This window comes from Coturnix japonica, unplaced genomic scaffold (assembly GCF_054131305.1).
Source record: "Coturnix japonica strain WE unplaced genomic scaffold, WE-NBRP24 Scf046, whole genome shotgun sequence".
Lineage (NCBI taxonomy): Eukaryota > Metazoa > Chordata > Aves > Galliformes > Phasianidae > Coturnix > Coturnix japonica.
This window is the reverse complement of record NW_028188949.1, coordinates 2,033,556-2,053,260: the sequence shown is the minus strand read 5'-3', so window position 1 is coordinate 2,053,260 and position 19,705 is coordinate 2,033,556. Positions and strand designations below refer to the sequence as shown.

At 41.8% G+C, this 19,705-nt stretch overlaps 2 protein-coding genes across 2 annotated transcripts; both read left to right on the top strand.

Annotated features, from left to right (window-relative positions):
* The first annotated feature begins 9,253 nt into the window (after positions 1 to 9,253).
* On the top strand, positions 9,254 to 12,428 carry LOC146752351 (obscurin-like). The gene is made up of 4 exons (XM_085531940.1): positions 9,254 to 9,600; positions 10,247 to 10,516; positions 11,154 to 11,420; positions 12,049 to 12,428. The coding sequence occupies exons 1-4, from the start codon at positions 9,351 to 9,353 to the stop codon at positions 12,426 to 12,428; spliced, it is 1,167 nt and encodes a 388-aa protein (XP_085388066.1). The 5' UTR covers positions 9,254 to 9,350.
* A 2,192-nt stretch (positions 12,429 to 14,620) lies between these two features.
* LOC146752350 (kinesin-like protein KIF20B) lies at positions 14,621 to 18,900 on the top strand. Its single transcript, XM_085531963.1, has 3 exons — positions 14,621 to 14,810; positions 17,257 to 18,431; positions 18,872 to 18,900. Exon 2 carries the CDS (start codon positions 17,313 to 17,315, stop codon positions 18,300 to 18,302), a length of 990 nt encoding a protein of 329 aa, XP_085388089.1. The 5' UTR covers positions 14,621 to 14,810; positions 17,257 to 17,312; the 3' UTR covers positions 18,303 to 18,431; positions 18,872 to 18,900.
* The last annotated feature ends 805 nt before the right edge of the window (positions 18,901 to 19,705 follow it).

Genomic DNA, 19,705 nt, shown 5'->3' with positions numbered 1-19,705 from the left:
TAAAGGTATCTTCAGGGCACAAGCACACCCCTGCAAATGCTTCTTCCTAAATAGTCTCAGAGACAGCATTTGGTCACAATGCTAGACGGCAGCATTGGTGGTTTCTATTAAATTAAAGAAACCTGCAACTAAAAAGGTTTTCCCGTATTTTCTTTTGTTTTCTTCTCTATAGCAGGTACAAAAGAAATGCTTAAAAATAGAAAGGCTTCAAGCTGGTGCTTTTCTTTCCAGAAATGGAGGAAGACAGGCGTTCATTTATTAGGAGAGTCTGATAAGAAAGTGGAAAAAGGCTATTTACCAGGGTCTATAGCAACATAACAAAGGGCAATGGTTTCAAAAGTGAAGAGGGTAGACTCAGTTTGGACATGAGAAAAGTTCTTTATGATGAGGGTAGTGATACACTGGAACAGATTGTCCAGTGAAGGTTGTGGGTGACTCATCATTGGAGTGTCCAAGGCCAGGCTGGATGGGGACCCTGGGCAGCCTCATTTAGTGAATGATGTCCCTGACCACGGCAAGAGGTTGGACTGGATGATCTTTAAAGCTTCCTTCTATACCCAAACCGTTCTATGATTCCATAGGGGAAACCATTTTATTACTGCCTCTGAAAACTCAGGAGATATTAGAATTGTTTTCAGAAATAAGTAGGTGAGAAAAATACATTTCCTCACTATGACTTAATCACAAACAGAATTTAACCTTGACCCTCACCTGGCTTTTGCTGGCAAAGCAACTTACAGCTGTCAGCTTGTTTGGACAATGTAATGCCTGTCCCCTTGTATGAAACAGACTTTTCAATGACTGCGTATGCTGGTGTGCTGCTGGACAGTGGGGAAAGGGGTGTTTTTTAATTTTTGAAGATTTTGGAACATGATACTGGTGGAAATGAAAACAAGTTTAGGGCTATCTAAGCTGTTTTGGTCTGGCAGGGAGGAAGTTCTTCACTGGCAATTGATATAGTTCAGATGTTGGCATTCAGTTCATAGCACTGTCAGGAAATGTGAGTGGGAAAGCTGTCCTCAACAGTACAGTCCAAAGACTAATTTGGGCATTTGGGGAAGGCTGTGTAGAAAAGATTCATGTCTTAAATGTGCCCATTTGCCTTCAATTCCAGAAGCAGAAGATGCTTTTATCAACAAGGAGAAGGTGCAGAAGGAGGTGAAGGCTGAACCAACAGAAAATGCCACGCTGAGCTGCGAGGTGGCCCAGGAGAAGACGGAGGTGAAGTGGTACAAGGAGGGGAAACTGATCACCTCGAGCAAGAAGTTCAGGGTGGAGTCAGGGCAAACAGCGTCGGCTGGTGGTGAGCCAGGTGGAGAAGAAAGATGCAGGGGAGTACAGCTGCGAGGCTGCTGGCCAGAAACTCACCTTCAAGATCGATGTAACAGGTGAGAAAGGGCACTCTTTGACCTTTCTATTTCTAGAATAATTTCTAGAATATTTAGAAAAATGATTATTCTTTTATAAGAATGTTTCCTATTGGGTGTCATGTTTTTGGAAACCGTGACTGGTATTGTTCAGGTCTGCTGGGAAAATGGAGAAAAGCGTTCTGAATATATTTCGCTTTGTATCTCCTCCATAAAGCTTTAGGAAGTCCTTAGGACAGTCAGCTCCATACTTTAAAAACTCCAGATTTATCCATTGCTGTGGGAGCAGATCCATATACAAGAAGGTTGTACTTGTGCCTGTCTATCCCCACACACTGGTACAACTGGAGAACTGTGAAGGTCAGCTGATTCTCGGAATGATTTAGAAGGGGGGCATCACGGTGAGCATTTGGGTGTAAGCCCAATGTCTGATCACTTTTTATTCATCTTGGAAGGTCTTGTCCCATGCTATGGGGAAGATATAACTGAAAAGTTTTATGTAGATTAATGTTTCTGGGGCATCAAGTAGTTGGCAGCAAGGGGAAGAAAGTGGTGTGGCGAGTCATCCAAGATTCATTGCCATGTTGTGGCTCGAGAGTAGGAAAAACAGTTTTGTTTTCTGACCTACTCTGCCTCCCAAGTGACCTGACTAATGTGCCTCCAGTAGGATGAGGATATTCCACCATTTGGATGCAATAGAGGGTTTTTAGTGTTAGGGTACTATGGTTAGGCTGCGGTTGGACTTGATGATCTTCAAGGTCTTTTCCAACCTGGGTAATTCTATGATTCTATGATTCTAAGAATGTGAGATAAGCTTGGCTTTTCTCAGGATGGGATGGGAAATAGTGACATGGCAGGAGAAGCAGGAACTTCTCCTAGTAGTACACTGCCTTTTTACTATGCCTTTATGTTGGAGGCTGCATCTGGATAGGTGAGTCTGCTACTCACAGTAAGAGACCTGGTAGAGCTGACTATTCCCAGAGCTCAAAGTAAGATAGATATCTGCAAATCACACACAAAGAACAAAGGACTGCGTTGGTGAGCATATTTCCTTTGTGCCTTTGACAGTCACAGTTGTGGCAATGGTAGAGGCCATGAGGAGTCTGTTCAGGAAGCCAGGAGTACTGTTCTGGGTCATGAAAAGGCAGCCAGTGATTTGACTATCGCATGTTTATGTGTTTTGATGTTTCACAGTGGGTCTTAAGTAAAAGGAACTCAGGTTTTTGTTGCCTGCAGGACAGATGTTCTTTTGGGTTCAATATGTTTGCATAGTGACTTGCAACCATGGGACTGGTGTTCAAGGACCCTCTTGGTTCCTTCAGTTCCTAGGTTCTTTCTTGCCTAGATTTGACACTTTGTTTCAACAGAAGAGCTGATATTCTCTATTGAAGGCTATTAGTTTGGGCACAAGTGGTAACCTAAACCTGTTCCAACCTGTACATAAAAACCTGCAAGATGGTCTCATTTCAGTCCTTCTGTTTTTCTTTTCTTCCCTCAGAGCCAAAACCTGTGTTTATAAACCAGGAGAAGGTGCAGAAAGAGGTGAGTGCTGCCCTGGCAGCAAGTGCCTCCCTCAGCTGTGAAGTAGCACAGGATCCAACTGGAGTAAAATGGTTCAAGGATGGAAGACTGCTTGCCTCCTCCAGAAAGTTCAGAATGGAATCTGTGGGCAAAACACGGCGTCTGGTTGTGGAGCAGCTGGAGAGGAAAGATGCTGGAGAATACATCTGCGAGGCTGCTGGCCAGAAGATGACCTTCAAGTTGGAAACAACTGGTGAGCATTCAGAAATTCTCAGCCAGGATTTTGTAGCCTTGTTGTGAACTGGGTTTTAGGGTGAAATCTGAGTTTTCTTTGCACCTGACAGTGTGAGAATTTGCTCTGGCCCTTTGTGTACCTCCCCGGTGCTCAGCTGTTCCTTCCCTTACTTGGGGATAACGTCATTTATTCAAGGTGATGTCCAAACGGGCTTGTTAACAGTCCTCTGCAGTGCTTTAAGCTGTCATACGTCAGCCAGAATTTATGCATGTTCTATAGCCATTCCTACATGTTGAAAACACTGCACTGTGCTTAAGCTTCAGCATATGTTCCAGTAAGCACAGTTCCATTAATTCTAGGGAATTGGGTGAATTAAGCATAGATCTGAAGGCTGCCTTTGCCCAGTGCAGAGATGGAAGGACTAATGTAGATTTGACTTGATATTTTCCCTTCTAGGATGGGAAGGAGCTCTGTCAAAGTAAAAAAGTGGGCATTACTTCCCAGGGAAATAAGAGAAGTCTCATTATTCACAGGTGGTGAACTCTCATTTTCTCTCTCAGTCTGCAACCAGGTTGGGTTGCTGTTTCAGTACTGGCTGTTTTATGCAGGAACTCTGCTCCTGAGGTTAATCCAAGTTGTATCCAGGCCCTTCAGAAGGAAAGGGAAATAGCAGCACAGAAATATGGTCTGATTCTGACATAAAGAAGTGCAGACCTGGACAGTTAAAAAGGATTGTGTGATGTTCAAGGGACTTTGAATCAAAGATGTCCCCTAGGTAAGATTTGTGGCTGACATTCCCCATACACTGTGGGCACACAAGCTAAGGAGAGACTAGTGATGAGCATGCAGAGAAGCCAATGGTTCAGACAGGTTTGTAGTGACACGACATTGTAGAGTTCTGTCTAGTTCTCCTTGGCATAGTTTGGAAAATAAAGATGAGGTGATTGGTGGTAACCAATATGGCTTCCTCAAATTCAAGCCATGCCTGACAAACTTGGTGGCCTTTCATGATGGAGTAACAGCATCAGTGGATAATGGGAGAGCAACTGACATCATCTACTTGGACTTGTGCAGAGCATTTGATCCCGTCCTGCATGACATCCTGGTCACCAAACTGGAGAAAAATGGTTTTGATGGATGGACCAGTTGCAGGATAGGGAACTGTCTGGATGGTCACACTCAGAGAGCTGCAGTCAATAGCTCAGTGTCCAGGTGGAGGGTGGTGTTGGGACCAGTGTTATTTAACATTTTTGTAGGCAACATGGACAGTGGAATCAAATGCAGCCTCAGCAAGTTTGCAGATGACACCAAGCTGAGCGGTGCTGTTGATGTGCTAGAGGGAAGGGATGCTACCCAGAGGGACCTGGACAGGCTGGAGAGGTGGGCCCTTGGCAGCCTCATGAACTTGAGTGTGGCCAAGTACAAGGCCCTGCACCTGGGTCAGGGAAATCCCAAACACAGGCACAGGCTTAGAGGAGAATGATTTGAGAGAAGCCTTGACCCTGAGGAGAAGAGTTGGTGTGGAGGGAGGTGTCCCTGCCTATAGCAGAGGGATTAGAACTAAATGACCTTAAAGATTCAGTCAGTTCTATTGTTTTTCTACCCTTAATTTTGCTTGAAAGGTTTTAGAATAAATGAGATTCTGGTTTCCATGAAAACTGTTTGCAGGGAGCTCCATTGTAGCTAGTAAGTCTATCTTTAAGTTCAAGGGCAATAATGCATTGACTGTGTTGAAGAGAGAAATGACTCAGGAATGGATGATGGTTTAGAATAAAACATAATCCTACTTATTTTCTATGCAAATATGTGTAAGGAAAAGATGCTGCACTCAGTTCTGGAAATATCCTGACAAATATATCTCTACTGTTTCACAGCTGGAGATATCAAGATTGTTAAAGCACTGGAAGATGTGGAAGTGAATGAATATGGGAGTGAATCTTTTGTCTGAGATTTCACATGATGAGGTTCAGAGCCAGTGGTACAAAGATGACAACAAGCTGAAGGCTGATGACAACATCAGAATGCGGCAAGATGGTAGGGTGTAAGCGGGGGGTCTTTCTCCTGAGTGGGGGGTGGGTTGGAGATCAAGCATATAAGACATCTGAAATGAAGTGAAGAGGGTTCAGAAGGGAGTTCCCCTTTTGTTTTGGGACTGAGGTTAGGGTGGAACAAGTGACATGGTGGGATGCTTAGTGTGGGAAGCGTGATGCTATCCCACCATCCCACACTGCTGGGAGCAGGTAGGAAATGAGTGCAGTTATTTCCAAAGTGGGGGTGAACAGGGCAGTCAGTTCACCTCTCCAAAGAGGTTTTGTCTGACAGTGAGTGTGATCCTTCTGTATCAGGTACTTTGAAGGTGACGACAGCCACATTTGGTCAGTCCTTGTAGAAGCCATAGTTTAGATTACACTTTGGTGGGGATGTGGACGTGGGGGAATGGGTGGTTTCATTGACATGAGAGAACAGGCAGTGATGCTGTGAAACCAGATGGATGATGCTCAGCCTGGCCATGTGCCTCAGAGCTCTTTGCTCAAGGAAGCCAAGTGTAGTTGTGGGTTTGCTCTCAAGAGCACAGTTTGGTAGGGATGAGCTGTCGGTTGGACTAGATGACCTTAGTGGTCTTTTCCAGCCTTAGTGACTCTGTGGTTCTCTGCTTCAGGAAAGAGCTACTCGCTGACTTACACACGTGTCCAAGTCAAGGATGCAGCAGAAATAAAATCTGTAGCAGAAAAGGCAGAATCTCGTGAATCTTGTGCCCATCTTACAGTTAAAGGTAATTATGCTTCTGATGACGATTTTGATTAAATTATGTTATAAACGAGCTAACATCCTTTGATTTAATGTCAAGGAAGTTAAACACCACCAGGACCTTTCACAGAAATAAAAACTCCTACCTACCTACCTTTCTGCCCACAAAATATCCAGCTTCTCTTTTGGAATTTACTTTTGCTAAGTAAAACAGATTATTTTCTTAGGAGGTTGATTTTCTACGTTTAGACTTCAGATTTGTGTTTGAACGTTGAGGGATAAAAAACATAGCTTGACTTTTTCTTCATTTTCTCTTGCTGTTTGAAAAGAACACAGGGATTTTGTTTTTTTTTTTTAATATATACAATGTTAGGGTATATATATGATGTTAAGTGTGATAAAGAAAACGGAGACATTTGAGTTAGCACACTACTCAAGAGTTCAGTCCCCAGCTTTGCCACTGTTACAATTATAAGGGCAAGAACTTCCTGGAAAATGAATTTCTCCTAAGTAGAGTCATTACATTTGAGCTACAGAGACCTTTACTAGGTGAAAACTTGTTGTTCAGAGCTAAGTTGCTGTATTTAACCAAAGTAATTATCAATGTCCGTGTTTCATTGAACCTAATTCCATTTCGTAATGCGAGGAGTTTGATATTGGGCTGGGAAGGTCATGGTTTGATTTAGATGTTGGACTGGGAATCAGAAGATCTGGGCACTTTTCAGATTGTCAATCTTATTGTCTGACTTCTTAACAACATTCTTTTCTTTCTATTATTTTTTAATGATGTTTCAAGGCATTCTGAGCTGATAGGTGTAGTGTTCATGTGCAGTAATGCTGGTGTGAGTAAGTGGGGTGATAATGTAAGGGTTTTTTACATTCCTTCTAAATCTCTGCTTTCTCTTGTTCCATCCTTCTTAAAGAGCAATCCATTAATCTAGTAAAGGAGCTGTGTGATGAGGATGTGACTGAGCCTGAAGAAGCCAAATTTGAATGCGAGATATCCATTCCATCTGTGAAACATCCCAAGTGGTATTCCTACGTGGGGAAGTCTTACAGGCTGGCAGAAACTTGATTATGCAGCAAGAAGGCACCATCCACCAGCTTGCCATAGCGAAAACCACCACTGATATGACAAGCACCATTCAGTTCTCAATTGGCAAATCAAAATCCACAGCCAATCTGCTTGTCAGAGGTAACATATCCAGGCTTGGTTTACATCATGAAGATGAAGAATTAATTAACGTACAGCCTTCCTTCACTGGGGTCTTTGAAATATTTTGTGTATGTCTGGAGGGTCTGCTCCATTTTCAGTTCAAAGTCGTTGGACACTAAATGAGACAGCTGCATCTCAGTAAAAGATGTGTTTGAATAGCTGTGATGTGCTTACTATTCAGATCTACAGAGCTGAGGTTTTGCCCTTGGCTATACCAAAGAAGTCAAATCAGGTGAAATTAATTGTATTTCTGAACTAGACAAGTTTAAGTTTGGTAGCACCTAAATTTGATGCAGTTTGTCATTGATTTCATCTGAAAGAAACTTGCAGGCTTTTTATCTGCTGTTGTCCCCAGCATAAGAGTCTCCATTCACATCCTGAAGTATTTGTTATATTTTCAACTCACTCTTATTTGAATAAAAGCCTCTACAATTGGGAGCAATTAAATAAGCACAGAACAAGAGCTGGACCTTGCATTTGGTAGATAATATACAGTATTACTTTATAGAAATGTAGTCAATGCCATTCCCTATAGACAATCGTTTGTTTTATCTTTAGAGTCGTTCAAAGAACCACTGTGAACTTGACATTAATTGGAATGGAATACACGCAAGAGACTTTCCTCTTCTTCCAATTGTCCTCGTCCTTTCTTCTCTTCCACCCCTGCTTTGCAGATTACCATATACAAATCACCAGGCAGTTGGAGGACAAGACAGCTTTGGAACGTCATTCTGTCATCCTGTCCTGTGACTTCAGGCCTTCTCCAAAGGTTGTGAAATGGTTCAAAGGCCACACACTCATCAAGCCCTCTGAGAAGTACAAGATCAAGAGGGATAAGCATTCAGCAGAGCTCAAGATTCTGAAGCTGAAGCCCGATGATGCTGGTGTGTACAAGTGCAAGGCAGGAATTGCAGAGACTGAGGCCACGCTGACAGCTGAAGATATGAGCAGGGAGGGTGACCTCTTCCATGTCCTATTTCACCTCAGATTTCTCTTCTTGAGGTTGATTTCTGCCGTTCTCTCCTGCTAACTTTATAAATGTATAGTCTTCACTGAGAAGATTACACAAAGATCATCTAGTCCAACCATTCTACCACATCCCAGTATGATTTATAGTAACAGTGGTAACAGTTCACCTTGTTTCCCCACAGCCCGCAATGTAGAAGTAACGAAGCACCTGCAGGATGTAGAAATTGAAGAAGAGAGCTCTGCTGTCTTCTCCTGCGAGCTGTCCCATGATGACGAGGACGTGGAATGGTTCCTGAATGGCAACCTCCTTTACACCAACAATTACAATGACATCAAGAACGTTGGCAATTGCTGCACACTGACAATGAAGCAGGTTAAGCCTGAGGATGCTGGCACAGTGACAGTGAAGTCAGACAAGGTGTCAGAAAGCGCACCTGAAGGTGATAGGTGGGTCTGATCACACCCCTCCTGGATGTAAGAGATGCTAAGGAGCTCCAGTTCATTCTATTGTGCAGCAATCCTGCTTCTAAAGCTCACCTCTCTGGGGCTCAGATAGCCACCAAAGTCATGATGGGCTTTCTTCCATTGATTTATGGAATTAAGGATTTATGACTGCAGGGAGAGATCATTCAGTGTGTGTTTTGCCTCTGGGATGACTAATGACCAGGCTGTGAGCAACCTGATCTAGCTGTGAATGTCCCTTTTTATTGCAGGGGAGCTGGGCTAGATGGCCTTGAAGGGTCTCTTCCAATTCTAAGGGTACTGTGATTCTAATCTGCTCTCCCCAGCAATTAAGCTCTTTTACTCTATGCGCTCAGAGTTTGAAGGATTTCCTCTTTCTCCTTTCTTTTGCATTTGGTGGAAGTTTTTCCCCAGTATAAACATCTGATGTGTGAAATAGAAGACAGATAAGAGGAGTCAATAATACAGGAAAATCAAAAGTGTTCCTCTTAATCCTGTGGCCTGCTGTATGAGCTCTGCTCCATGTGAGGGCAATGCCAGCTCTCCAGCTTTAGAAGAGCTGCATCCCAATTACTTCATATGATATCCCACCCAAGGCAATGCAGGCTGTCCCTCCTGTTCCCTGTATTCTCCTACTGATTAGTTCAGAATTCCATAAAGCGTATTCAGTCAACAGACATGAAACCGCTTTAGGTTCTATCTTGGTGTCGTCAGTAGTGGTGAAGATTTATTTATCCCTCTTTAAAAATCTGAAAGCAACTGGAAATGTCTCAACTTCTGTATCACATTGTTCTGTTTTGCCTTTTTAATTGCAGAGAAGCCTGCTGTCTTCATGAAGTCCTTGGATGATGTTTTTGTTGAGGAGCGGGGTGTGATTAAATTGGAATGCGAAGTCTCTAAAGAGAAGGTCAAACCAGTGTGGAAGAAGGACGGTGTTGTGCTCCCTTCTGGCAACAAGTATGAGCTGGTACAGTCTGGGAAGACCCTATGTCCCCTTATCCATGACCTCGAGATGTCAGATGCAGGTTTCTATACCTGTGATATTGGCAGTGATGTTGCCAAATCAAAGGTCGGCATTCAGGGTAAGTACTGTGGAAAGTAAAGGAGTGCTGAAAGCACATTCAGTGTGGTCACTATGTCTTACACCTATTCCCCCACGAGCCTTAATAGTTTCTACAATAGAAGTGTATTACTGCAATTTAGTGCAGTGATGTCTGGAAAATTCCCATTGCTTTTAATGTAAATGTATCTCATTTTGCCATGAAAATCACCAAACACATCAAGAATGTCCTGGAAATATTTCCTTTCAAACCATCCCTAAAATGGAGAAATGGTTTGAACACCAGTAGGGGTAGGATGGTAACAAATAAGCTAATAGAAACAGTTAATTTCTTGTCATAGGCAAAACCCTTTTTCTCACGCAGCATCCTAGTGTTGTCCTCTCTGTTAGGTTGTTCCCTCTGTAGCTCATTGAATCTTCATTCTGCTCCATGGACTGAGCTGCTCTAATTGTAGTTCTTCCAGAGCAAAGACAAGAGATTCACGTCTCTTTTTTTTTTTAAACCTTTCTGGTAATTCTGAGTGGAGAATGTCTTAGAGAATACATCAGTAAGGAATGCAGCCATGTTCTGCAAATCCTGAGTTAAAACACCAGTACTGCTACTCATGTCAGTCACAAATGCCTTTTGTCCATATAAACCTCATACTAACGTATCTCTTACCTTCCAGAGCTGAATAGTGGCATTACCAAACGGCTGAAAACCACTGAAATCCAGGAGGGAGAAGATTGTACTTTTGAATGCATTCTGTCGCATGAAAGCATTGATGAGTTCAACTGGACACTGAATGGAAGCAGAGTGGAAAATGGTGGGCGATTTAAAGCTTCTAACGTGAGTCGGAAATATACTCTCATTATCAAAAGTGTGACTCCTACTGGCGCTGGGGAAGTCGTTTTTACTGCCCGTGGTCTAACCTCCAAAGCCTCTCTGTCTGTGAAAGGTAATGAGATGGGAGAGATTCTGGGGTCTGATTCCTTCAACTGTCTTCTGATAAGATTGTCGTGAGAGCTAACTCATAATATGGTTAAAGTGAATAGCAACCTTCTACTTGAACCTCGAAGCACTGAGAATTTCTCTAAAAAATAAGTAAAAGGAGGAAACATTTTACACAAATGTGAGAACTACCCAAACCACTGGGGTAGTGTTGGCAGTGGTCATCTCACTACAGCTTGTTCCATTAACAGTAAATCAGGAATGCTCTGTTGAGGGAACTGTGGGAGCAAATATCCTCTAAGTATAAGCTGAAGGGATGGCCTTCACATCATCTAGCTGTACAACAAATTCCTATCTAGAACATGTGCATCTGAGAGCATCATCCGAGGCTCCCAGTGTGATGAGTGGAGAGAAGAAAGAGGCAGATTTCAGACATGGTTCATCATCCTCAATTGGGTAGATTTAAGAGAGAATAAATGCTGCCTGGAATTCTATTGTCTAAACTTTGCAGATTACTGCTGGCTGTAGGATGGCGTCTGTTGCAAGTGCCTCTCTAACTTATCTCCAGCATGTAGATGCATGTATTTTGAGAGAGGCATCCTACCATAAGTGTATGTTACTCAAAAAGCTATGTCTTCTTCCAGGAAAACCTACTGAGGTTTCAAAACAGCTGGAGGATAAGACAGCAGCAGCAGGGCAGGACATCAGCCTGAGCTGTGAGCTGTCAAAACTGGATTTGAACATCAGGTGGTACAAGGATGGCAAAGCAATCAGAAAAAGCCAGAAGTACGACTTGCAGCAGGAGGGAACTGGGGCCATTCTGATCATCCATGACTCTACTGCCAAGGACAGTGGGGAGTACCCCTGTGAGACAGAGGACTCCATAACAAAAGCCAGGGTCACTGTGCAAGGTGAGTTGAAAAGCACACTGGGGATGGCATGTAGAGAAGTCGAGGTAAATATCTGCAGCCTGTGGGTGATGTTTTTCTCTTCTGTTTCCTTGAGCAGGATCAATTCTTAGTTTTCAGAAAATATGATGGATTAAAATCTTTTCCTTAAAATAATCTGGAAACTGAATGATTCTCCAGTGTGATGTGGATCTGGGCAGCCTGGTCTGGTGGTTGGTGACCCCTTGGAGGGGGTTTGAAACTAGATGCTATTTGAGGTCCTTGTCTACTCAGGCCACTCTATGATTCTGTGATCATTCTATGATTCTATGATCTTGGGTGTTAGTGAGCCAAGAAAAGATGGCAATCTGAATTAGTCTATATTGTATATGTGTAATCAAAACTATATGCAGTTTATCAGATGAGATCCTACCAGCGCATGTATAATGGTATTGAACTTTCCAGATATCTACTGGAATTATCAAACCTATGTAAATGGGTGGACTCTGTGGTCTTCTTAGACTCTTTGCATCTCTATGTGATATTCTGAAATGAGGGCAAAGGAGATTCAGGACACCTCTGTATGCTTGGGACTTGTTGGGGTAACAAATCCCTTTGTCCTACACCCTCATCCTTTTTTTTTTCCTTCCAGAAAAACCTAATTACTTTATCAAGGAACTTTCAGATGTGAAAACTGAAGAAAGTGGAAGTGCACTTTTTACATGTCTGAGCGAGAAAGCCGCATCCTTCGTCATATGGAGGAAAGGCATTGCTGAGCTCAGGGCTGGCAGGAAATACAAGAGGGCACAGAAAGGACGAGACCTGCAGCTGAGCATAAAAAATCTGGAGAAAAGTGATAGTGACATGTACACCTGTGACATTGGTGATGCCCAGTCCAGAGCCAAGCTGGTTGTACAAGGTATGTGTGAGAGCCATATGACTGCGCATCCTGTTTCTCCACTACCAAGACATTATCCTGGTAGAATTTGTACATTTATGGCAGGTCTTTGGGGCTGCAGCTGTCTGGCCTGAATAGCGGTTCACAAGCCATGCACAGAGCAAGCTGCATGGAAAGGGAAAGAACTACCGACTAGAGCAGTGCCATTGAGAAGTACTCTTTATGTATCATTTAAAAACCAAAAATGCAGATGTACGGTGAGGCTGGTGACCCAGAAATCAGTGTGAACTTTCTATCTCTGACCTTTCTGAGTTAAAAATAGTCCTCCAGAGTTCTAGGCAAAAATTCCCTTATGCTGCATTCTGGGTAGTTGTCACGGTTTAAACAAAAATCTACCTGTGTCCGTGACAGGGGGGCCACAGGAAAGCGAGGTGCTAGAAGGAGCTGAACCTCTGTCCCAACTACTTCAGAAGCAGCCCAGACCCCCTCGTACATGGCTAAGATCTCCTTCTCAGTTGGAGTGTAGCACTCCTCAGACCCTTTATATGCTCGACTCCAAAGTCCCGGGGGTTGGCCTTGGGTTTCTCCTAAAGCTCTTTGCCACAAACTCCAAGTGGGACCTTTCTCTCCAGCAGCAGTGTAGAGGATGTTCTTTACATCCTGTCCCGTCCGTACTGGCCCCAAGGCCACGGCACGGGCTATCTCTTGTTTTCTCTGCTCAAAAGCCTGCTGCTGCTCAGGACCCCATGAGAAATTATTCTTCTTCCGTGTTACCTGATAGAGGGGGCTCACTATGTGGCTGTAGTTTGGGACATGCATTCTCCAAAAGCCCACTACTCCCAGAAAAGATTGGGTCTCTGTCTTGTTGGTGGGAGGAGACATAGCAGTGATTTTGTCAATCACATCTGCTGGGATGTGTCAATGCCCATCTTGCCATTTTATACCTAAGAACTGGATTTCCTGGGCAGACCCCTTCACCTTGCTGCGCTTAATGGCAAAACCAGCTTGCAAAAGAATTTGGATTATCTGTTTTCTTTTCTTGAAAACCTCTGCTGCTGTATGGCCCCACACGACAATATCATCAATATACTGCAAGTGTTCGGGAGCATTACCCTGTTCCAAGACAGCTTGGATCAATCCATGGCAAATTGTTGGGCTGTGCTTCCACCCTTGAGTTAAACGGTTCCAGGTATACTGAACAGCTCTACAGGAAAAAGCAAACTGTGGCCTTCATTTTGCAGCCAATGGGATGGAAAAGAAGGCATTAGCAATGTCAATGGTGGCATACCACCTAGCTTCTTTTGACTCCAGTTCATACTGGAGTTCTAGCATGTCTGGTACAGCAGAACTCAATGGAGGTGTGATTTCATTTAGGCCACGGTAATCCACCGTCAGCCTCCATTCCCCACTGGCTTTATGCACTGGCCATATGGGGCTGTTAAAAGGCGAGTGAGTTTTGCTAATCGCTCTCTGATTCTCTAATTGGCGAATTAGCTTGTGAATGGGGAGCAATGAGTCCCTGTTGGTGCGGTACTGCCGTCTGTGAACCACTCATGTGGCAATTGGTACCTCTTAGTCTTTTACCTGGAGCAATCCCACAGCAGAAGGATCATCTGACAGATCAGGTAAAGCTGACAGCAGATAAACACCATTTGTGTTAACAGCAGCTATCCCAAAGGCCCATTGATACCCCTTGGGATCCTTCAAATATCCCATCCTAAGGTAATCAATACCCAAAACACTTGGAGCCTCTGGACTAGTCACAATAGGGTGTTTTTGCCAGTTTTTACCAGTGAGGCTTATTTCAGCCTCCAAGATAGTCAATTCTTGGGAACTCCCAGTCACTCCATGGATATATATTGGTTGTGTCCCTTGGTGACTTGAGGGCATTAGGGTGCATTGTGCATCCGTGTCCACCAAGGCTTTATATTTCTGTGGTTGAGATGTGCCAGGCCACTTAATCCACACAGTCCAGTATACTCTATTGTCCCTTTCCCCCCTGGCTGGGGGCAGGGCCCCTCTATTGTTTACCTCGGTGGCTTGCAGCAACTGGAACTCTCCCCTTCTTGGAAGAGTTCACCTTGGTAGTTGTTTCACCTTGTAATTCTTCCACTCATGCCTGAAGTGCAGAAGTGGATGAATTACACCACTTCTTCATGTCCTCCCCATGACTACAGAGGAAAAGCAACAAGGCAAGACGTGTAGTCTCATCGTTGATTCGAGGTGACTTATCATTGTCATTATTTGCCTACAGAAGATTACTGAGACGTAAGTGCTCCTTTTGTTAAGCTTCAATGTAACTGATCTTATATCAATACAGGAAAAGACTACCTACCATTTAACTACCATTAAAGCAGAACCCGCAGAGGAGAACACTAATAAAGGAACTGAAAGCAGCCAATTTTCAGTGCTTTCAGTTAAAGCACTGAAACAAGAGAAAACTGAGTTGGAAGTGGGAAGAAAGCACAGTACTGATGAAGATAAGCCTACTGTGGAAGAGCCATCTCCAAAGAAAGGTACAGTTTCTTCCATCGTTGAACAGGGTGTCTTCCAAAACAATAAATTGCTTCCTATTCCGGATAGGAAGCAAAAGGCTGTGAAGCGCGTACCTTATGGTATAAGGAGAAAAGCCACTGTGTTAAACTGTAAATAGAAGTAACTGTTATGTAAATATCCCTTTTTCAGAAGGTCCTATGCTGTTCATTTTTGAATGCCTAAGAATAAATTTTTTTGCACTATTTTTTTCCTTTTTGCTGCTTTTTCCTCATCTGTTGATGCACTTGCAGATTTGGTAATAGTTTTAAAGCAGTTTCTTTAGGATTGTTTCAACTGCTGTTGCTGATCTTCTGAGTAGCATCAGCTGCTCAAGTGCTTTTTTTTGTTTGTTTGTTTTGTTTTTCCTGAAGCAACTATCAAAATTGTTGACGACCTGCTAATTGCTCGCTCATGGGCAATATTTGAGCAAAATGGTTTGGATAAGCTCTGATGCATTTAACTTCACTTCTGGGCACAGCTGAGCATCAGTGTTCCTAGAATTACGGAAGGCATATACAATGTAGAAGGGAAAATTTAAAACTTAGCTGTATTCCCTTCCTTTCTTGTATTCCTCTTGCAAAATATGTGCAAGGGAGAAAGTCAAGGCCTTCTTTGGATGAGATGCTGTTCTTGGATAATTTGTCCCTGCTGCCTTTATTTGGCATAAATATTGAATCCTAATGTGACCACTGAATGGCATCACATATAAGCATCTTACCAGAGACTGAGGGAGGGATGTGGACTCCTCCATACTCCAAATAGTAGTGGGTTTGTTCTAATCATATCACCAAAGCTCTCATTTAAAAATTAATGACAGCAATGCTCCACATAGGAATTAAAATGGGTAGCTGATAGTCACAATGTCAGCATGAAGTTGTCTGTTAAGAAGTACTGAGTATTCAATCATGTTAAAATTTTCTTCTATTTGTGAGTATTAATAGCGTCCAATTTCAAAAACTGCTTAATATATATTCTTTAGCTATGTTAAATATACACAGTAGAACAATGAGCACAGGTATGTTGTGCTGGTTCTTTTGTAGAATTAGTTATATAAGTAGCACGAGCAAAAGTGTTTTAGGAGATGCTAGGTTATCTCAGCTTCAAGTTCAGGGTATTTACACCATTCTCTGTGCTTTTAGGTCTTGTTTCCTATGCTCTGTAATAATGCTTTTTCCCTACTTCCTGTGTAAGGAGCTTCTAGACTGAACATTACACATCTTCTCCCTAGTCTTATTTATCTTGCTTTAGTGCTTGCTTGTTGTTTTCAGCATAAAGTGTTTAGATTACTTATAAATCATATTCCCCTCACTAGTGTTGCTGGGAGCAGCAGTCAAAACCCAAAACCTGGTTTGGGGTGGAATATGCCACTGCTGTTTCTTCAGTATGACTTTTAAATCAGTTGAGGGCTGTATATAAAACTCCTTAGATGAGTTAAGAGGCTGTTTCCATGCAGTACATGTGAATCTGTATGTAATGCAGGCTGCACGTGGGCGCTATAAAATTCTGCATTTCTGTAGTTGTAGTAATAAAAGGACTGTACAAGAATCACCATGGAATATATTGTTGTGGTGACACAATCCCTAGTAAGTCTTGACTTATATTTATTTTTTTTAATACTTAAAGTATGCATATTATGGAATGGACGTAACTGGATTCTAAAGCAATGATGAAATACAGCAGAAGTCGCTTTTGATAGAAAGAAAATGCATGTGATTTTAGCTAATTGCTCACCAGTTAAAATAAAAAACAGCCCCAAGAAAATGGAATACTTATGGAATCTTGAATCTGCAAATTTGTACAACTTTATAAGTGAACTTTATATGCAAAAGAGTAAGTGTGGACAGAAGTAGGAATCCTCATATTTTGTTTAGAGATCAACTGAATAAGAGAGACAGATATCAACACTTAAGTGATCAACTTGTCCAGGGTTTTATCTTTCTTTTGAAAGTAAGAGGACTGTGAGTTGGAATGAAATTTCTTAGAGAACTGTTTATCTACCATTTAGATGTAGATGGAGTGATTCCTGGCTGCCTTATAGGGATTGCTGAAGCACGGAAGATAGAAAGAATATAGCTGTGAATTATCTATCTCGTTCCCATGTTTCTTAAATCTAATTAGATTTTCTACTGGTGTGGAGTGGAAGGTTTGAGTAGTGCCATGGTAAAAGTGTTCTTCCAGACTGAAAACCTTTTGCTGTTAATTCTGTATAGAAATCTGAGGCACCTGATTACGTGTCCAGAGGACTTTAATTCCTTCACTAGTATCAAATACTATGTGATGTGAGGGCATGGCTTGCATATTACGACAGTTTTTCACTTAGAAGTTGCTACTTGGTGTTGTGAACTGCTATGTAATAATGATTTTAATCAATCTGAGCTACATTCCTTTTCCCTTTTTTTTTGGTTTGTTTGTTTGTATGTTTTACAGTAGTTGTAAATGAGAGAAAGAAAAAGAACACTGTAGAGCAAAGGACAATTGAACACATGAAACAAAAGTGCTCCGCGTACCGAAAGGAAGTACTAACACTGAGGGAAAGAACTGAAATCTTGGAACGTCATTTAACTGTGCTTGAAGAACAATGCAGAAGAGAAAAAAATAAAAAAGAAGATTTCAGTAAGCAGGTAACAAGCCTGCGTATTGAGCTTTCTTTTTCTGAAGAAACAGCTGATGTCCTCCGTGAACAAATTCTGCAGGGTCAAGCTGACTATCGGGAAATTGCTTCTGAACTGGATGAACAGAAATCTATAAATATGACACTTGAAAACAAAAATGCCCAACTAACTAACAACATAGAAGTTGCCAAAGAATATATAATTGATAAAGTGTCACAAGTAAAAGAAATGCGGACCAAATTAGATGAATTATACAAATGTCACTTAGAGTTTCACGCCATCGGTACTGACTTTGTCAGTGTAAAGGATTCCTCAGACTGTGAAAAAGATGAGCCAGGGACATCTCAAATTAGTTCTGCATGCATTCAGTCACAGACTTCTTCCATCTCAGATCTTGTGCAGGACCTCTCCTTTAACTATAGTCTTGAAAGGATTTGGGAAGTATGCAGAAATATTGTTGATGTTTCCTCACAAAAAAGTCAGCACATCAAAGCACTGCTTCAAGACAATGAAAACCTAAAGGCGGGACTGAATAATGCTGAAAATCATAATCATCAACTTTTAATGAAGCTATGTGAGATTACAACTCACACTAGTCAGGAAGATGATCTTGTGAATCAGTTACATGAGCAAATAGAAAAGAAAACTCAGGACTTTAAAGAAAAGACTGCAGAAGATCAGAGAGTGATTGCACAATTTCAGGAGGAAGTTGCCAACTGTGAGGTAAAAATAAGAGAGCTTGAATATCACCTGGAGGCTTCCAAGACAATGGAAGACAATGTGTCAAAACTCAATGAATTACTTAAAGAAAAAGAATCTATTATTGTTAATCTGGTCTGCAAATGCAGACAAAAAGGTTGAAGAGTTAAGTAGCAAAGAAGCAAATCTGATTCAAGAAGTTCTGCAGCTGAAAAACAGCTTGGAGCAGATGAAACACTCTCTTTGGGAAAAGGAAAAGAGTGAAATGGAGAAAGTGCAACGTATAGAATCGTAAGTAACCACTGAGTTAACTTAGAGCCCTTTGAGAATGAACTAGAGTTAAAAATAGTTAATGGGAACATCCCTTCGACTTAATGCATCTGCATGCTTATCAATGGCCAAACTACTACTTTAGGATGCTTTGGTATGCTACTTGAGTTCCAAGGGAAAACAGGAGTGTGCAAGGAAGTAAAGAATAATATGGGGATTTCTGGTGGTTTTGTTGTATATCCCTCAGAATAGCATCTGAATAATTTATTGCTTCAGAATCTGATTATGAGAAGCAAGCTGAAATTCGAAAGTAATTGTTTAAATCTTGTCACTGGTCTAGATAGATTTAAGAGTCTGTTTACAAATAGAAACCAACAGGCAGGGCATGGATTAAGCTGTAATTGCTGTTTCCATGAGATGTGTAACAGTAATGTTCTTTGTGTCTTTATTTTTATCATAAGGCTAGAAAATATTCTTTCTGAGAGTTCTGCCCTTGTACTGAATTTGAAAAAAGATTTGCAGAGGAAAGAAGAAGAGTATGCAGATCTAAAAGACAAACATTCTGATGCCGAGAAACAAATTCAGCAACTACAAAGCGAGGTTTGTAGTCAACTGAGCTATTTTTTTCTGTAAGATTATGCTTGGCTTTCTGCTGTTAAAACTTCTCAAACTTTAACTATGAAGCTGGAAATTTCACACTAGTGTGGCTAGCAGCAAATCTTAGGTAAAGTTGCCATTGAAACTCTAGAGGGGACCAGAAGTTAAAACATGGTTTCACATAGATAATGAACAGAGGAAAGTAAAGTTGGTTGGTAGTCTGGAATAAGGTTTGTGAAGAGAATAGCTAATCTGCCTCTGGAGGGGACTTGTTATTATCTCTACGTTACTGGTGACTTGCCATTGGTATCCGTGGTAACTCCAAAGCCTAAAACCTAAGTCTTGTAAAAAACGCTGATAACTGGGAAGAAGAATGCTATTTACTTGAAGAGAAATAGACTAATTTCCAGAGGCTCTTTAATATAAGCATGTATATTTTTTTTCTTCAATTTCAGCTTCAGTGATGTTAATAGTTAAAATTTAATTATTAAACAAGAAGATATCTTAAAACCCATTTTGCAGGATCTTTGTCGGAAAGTTTATTGGGTGTGCTTGGGGTGGAAAATTGAAGCTTAAAAATGAATTCATGTCTTCCTTGGTAACCTTGCACTTGCTGTTGTTTTCCTACTCAGCACTTGTTTGTGAATTCCTCTTTATTTAACAAAGAAGTATTTGGCCAGGTTGGATTACAGAAGTCT

Coding starts and splice junctions, on each gene's coding strand:
- LOC146752351 (XM_085531940.1), top strand. CDS start 9,351: ATGAAGTCCTTGGATGATGTTTTTGTTGAGGAGCGGGGTGTGATTAAA. Junction 9,601..10,246: donor ATCAAAGGTCGGCATTCAGG/GTAAGTACTGTG, acceptor CTTACCTTCCAG/AGCTGAATAGTGGCATTACC. Junction 10,517..11,153: donor AGCCTCTCTGTCTGTGAAAG/GTAATGAGATGG, acceptor GTCTTCTTCCAG/GAAAACCTACTGAGGTTTCA.
- LOC146752350 (XM_085531963.1), top strand. CDS start 17,313: ATGAAACAAAAGTGCTCCGCGTACCGAAAGGAAGTACTAACACTGAGG.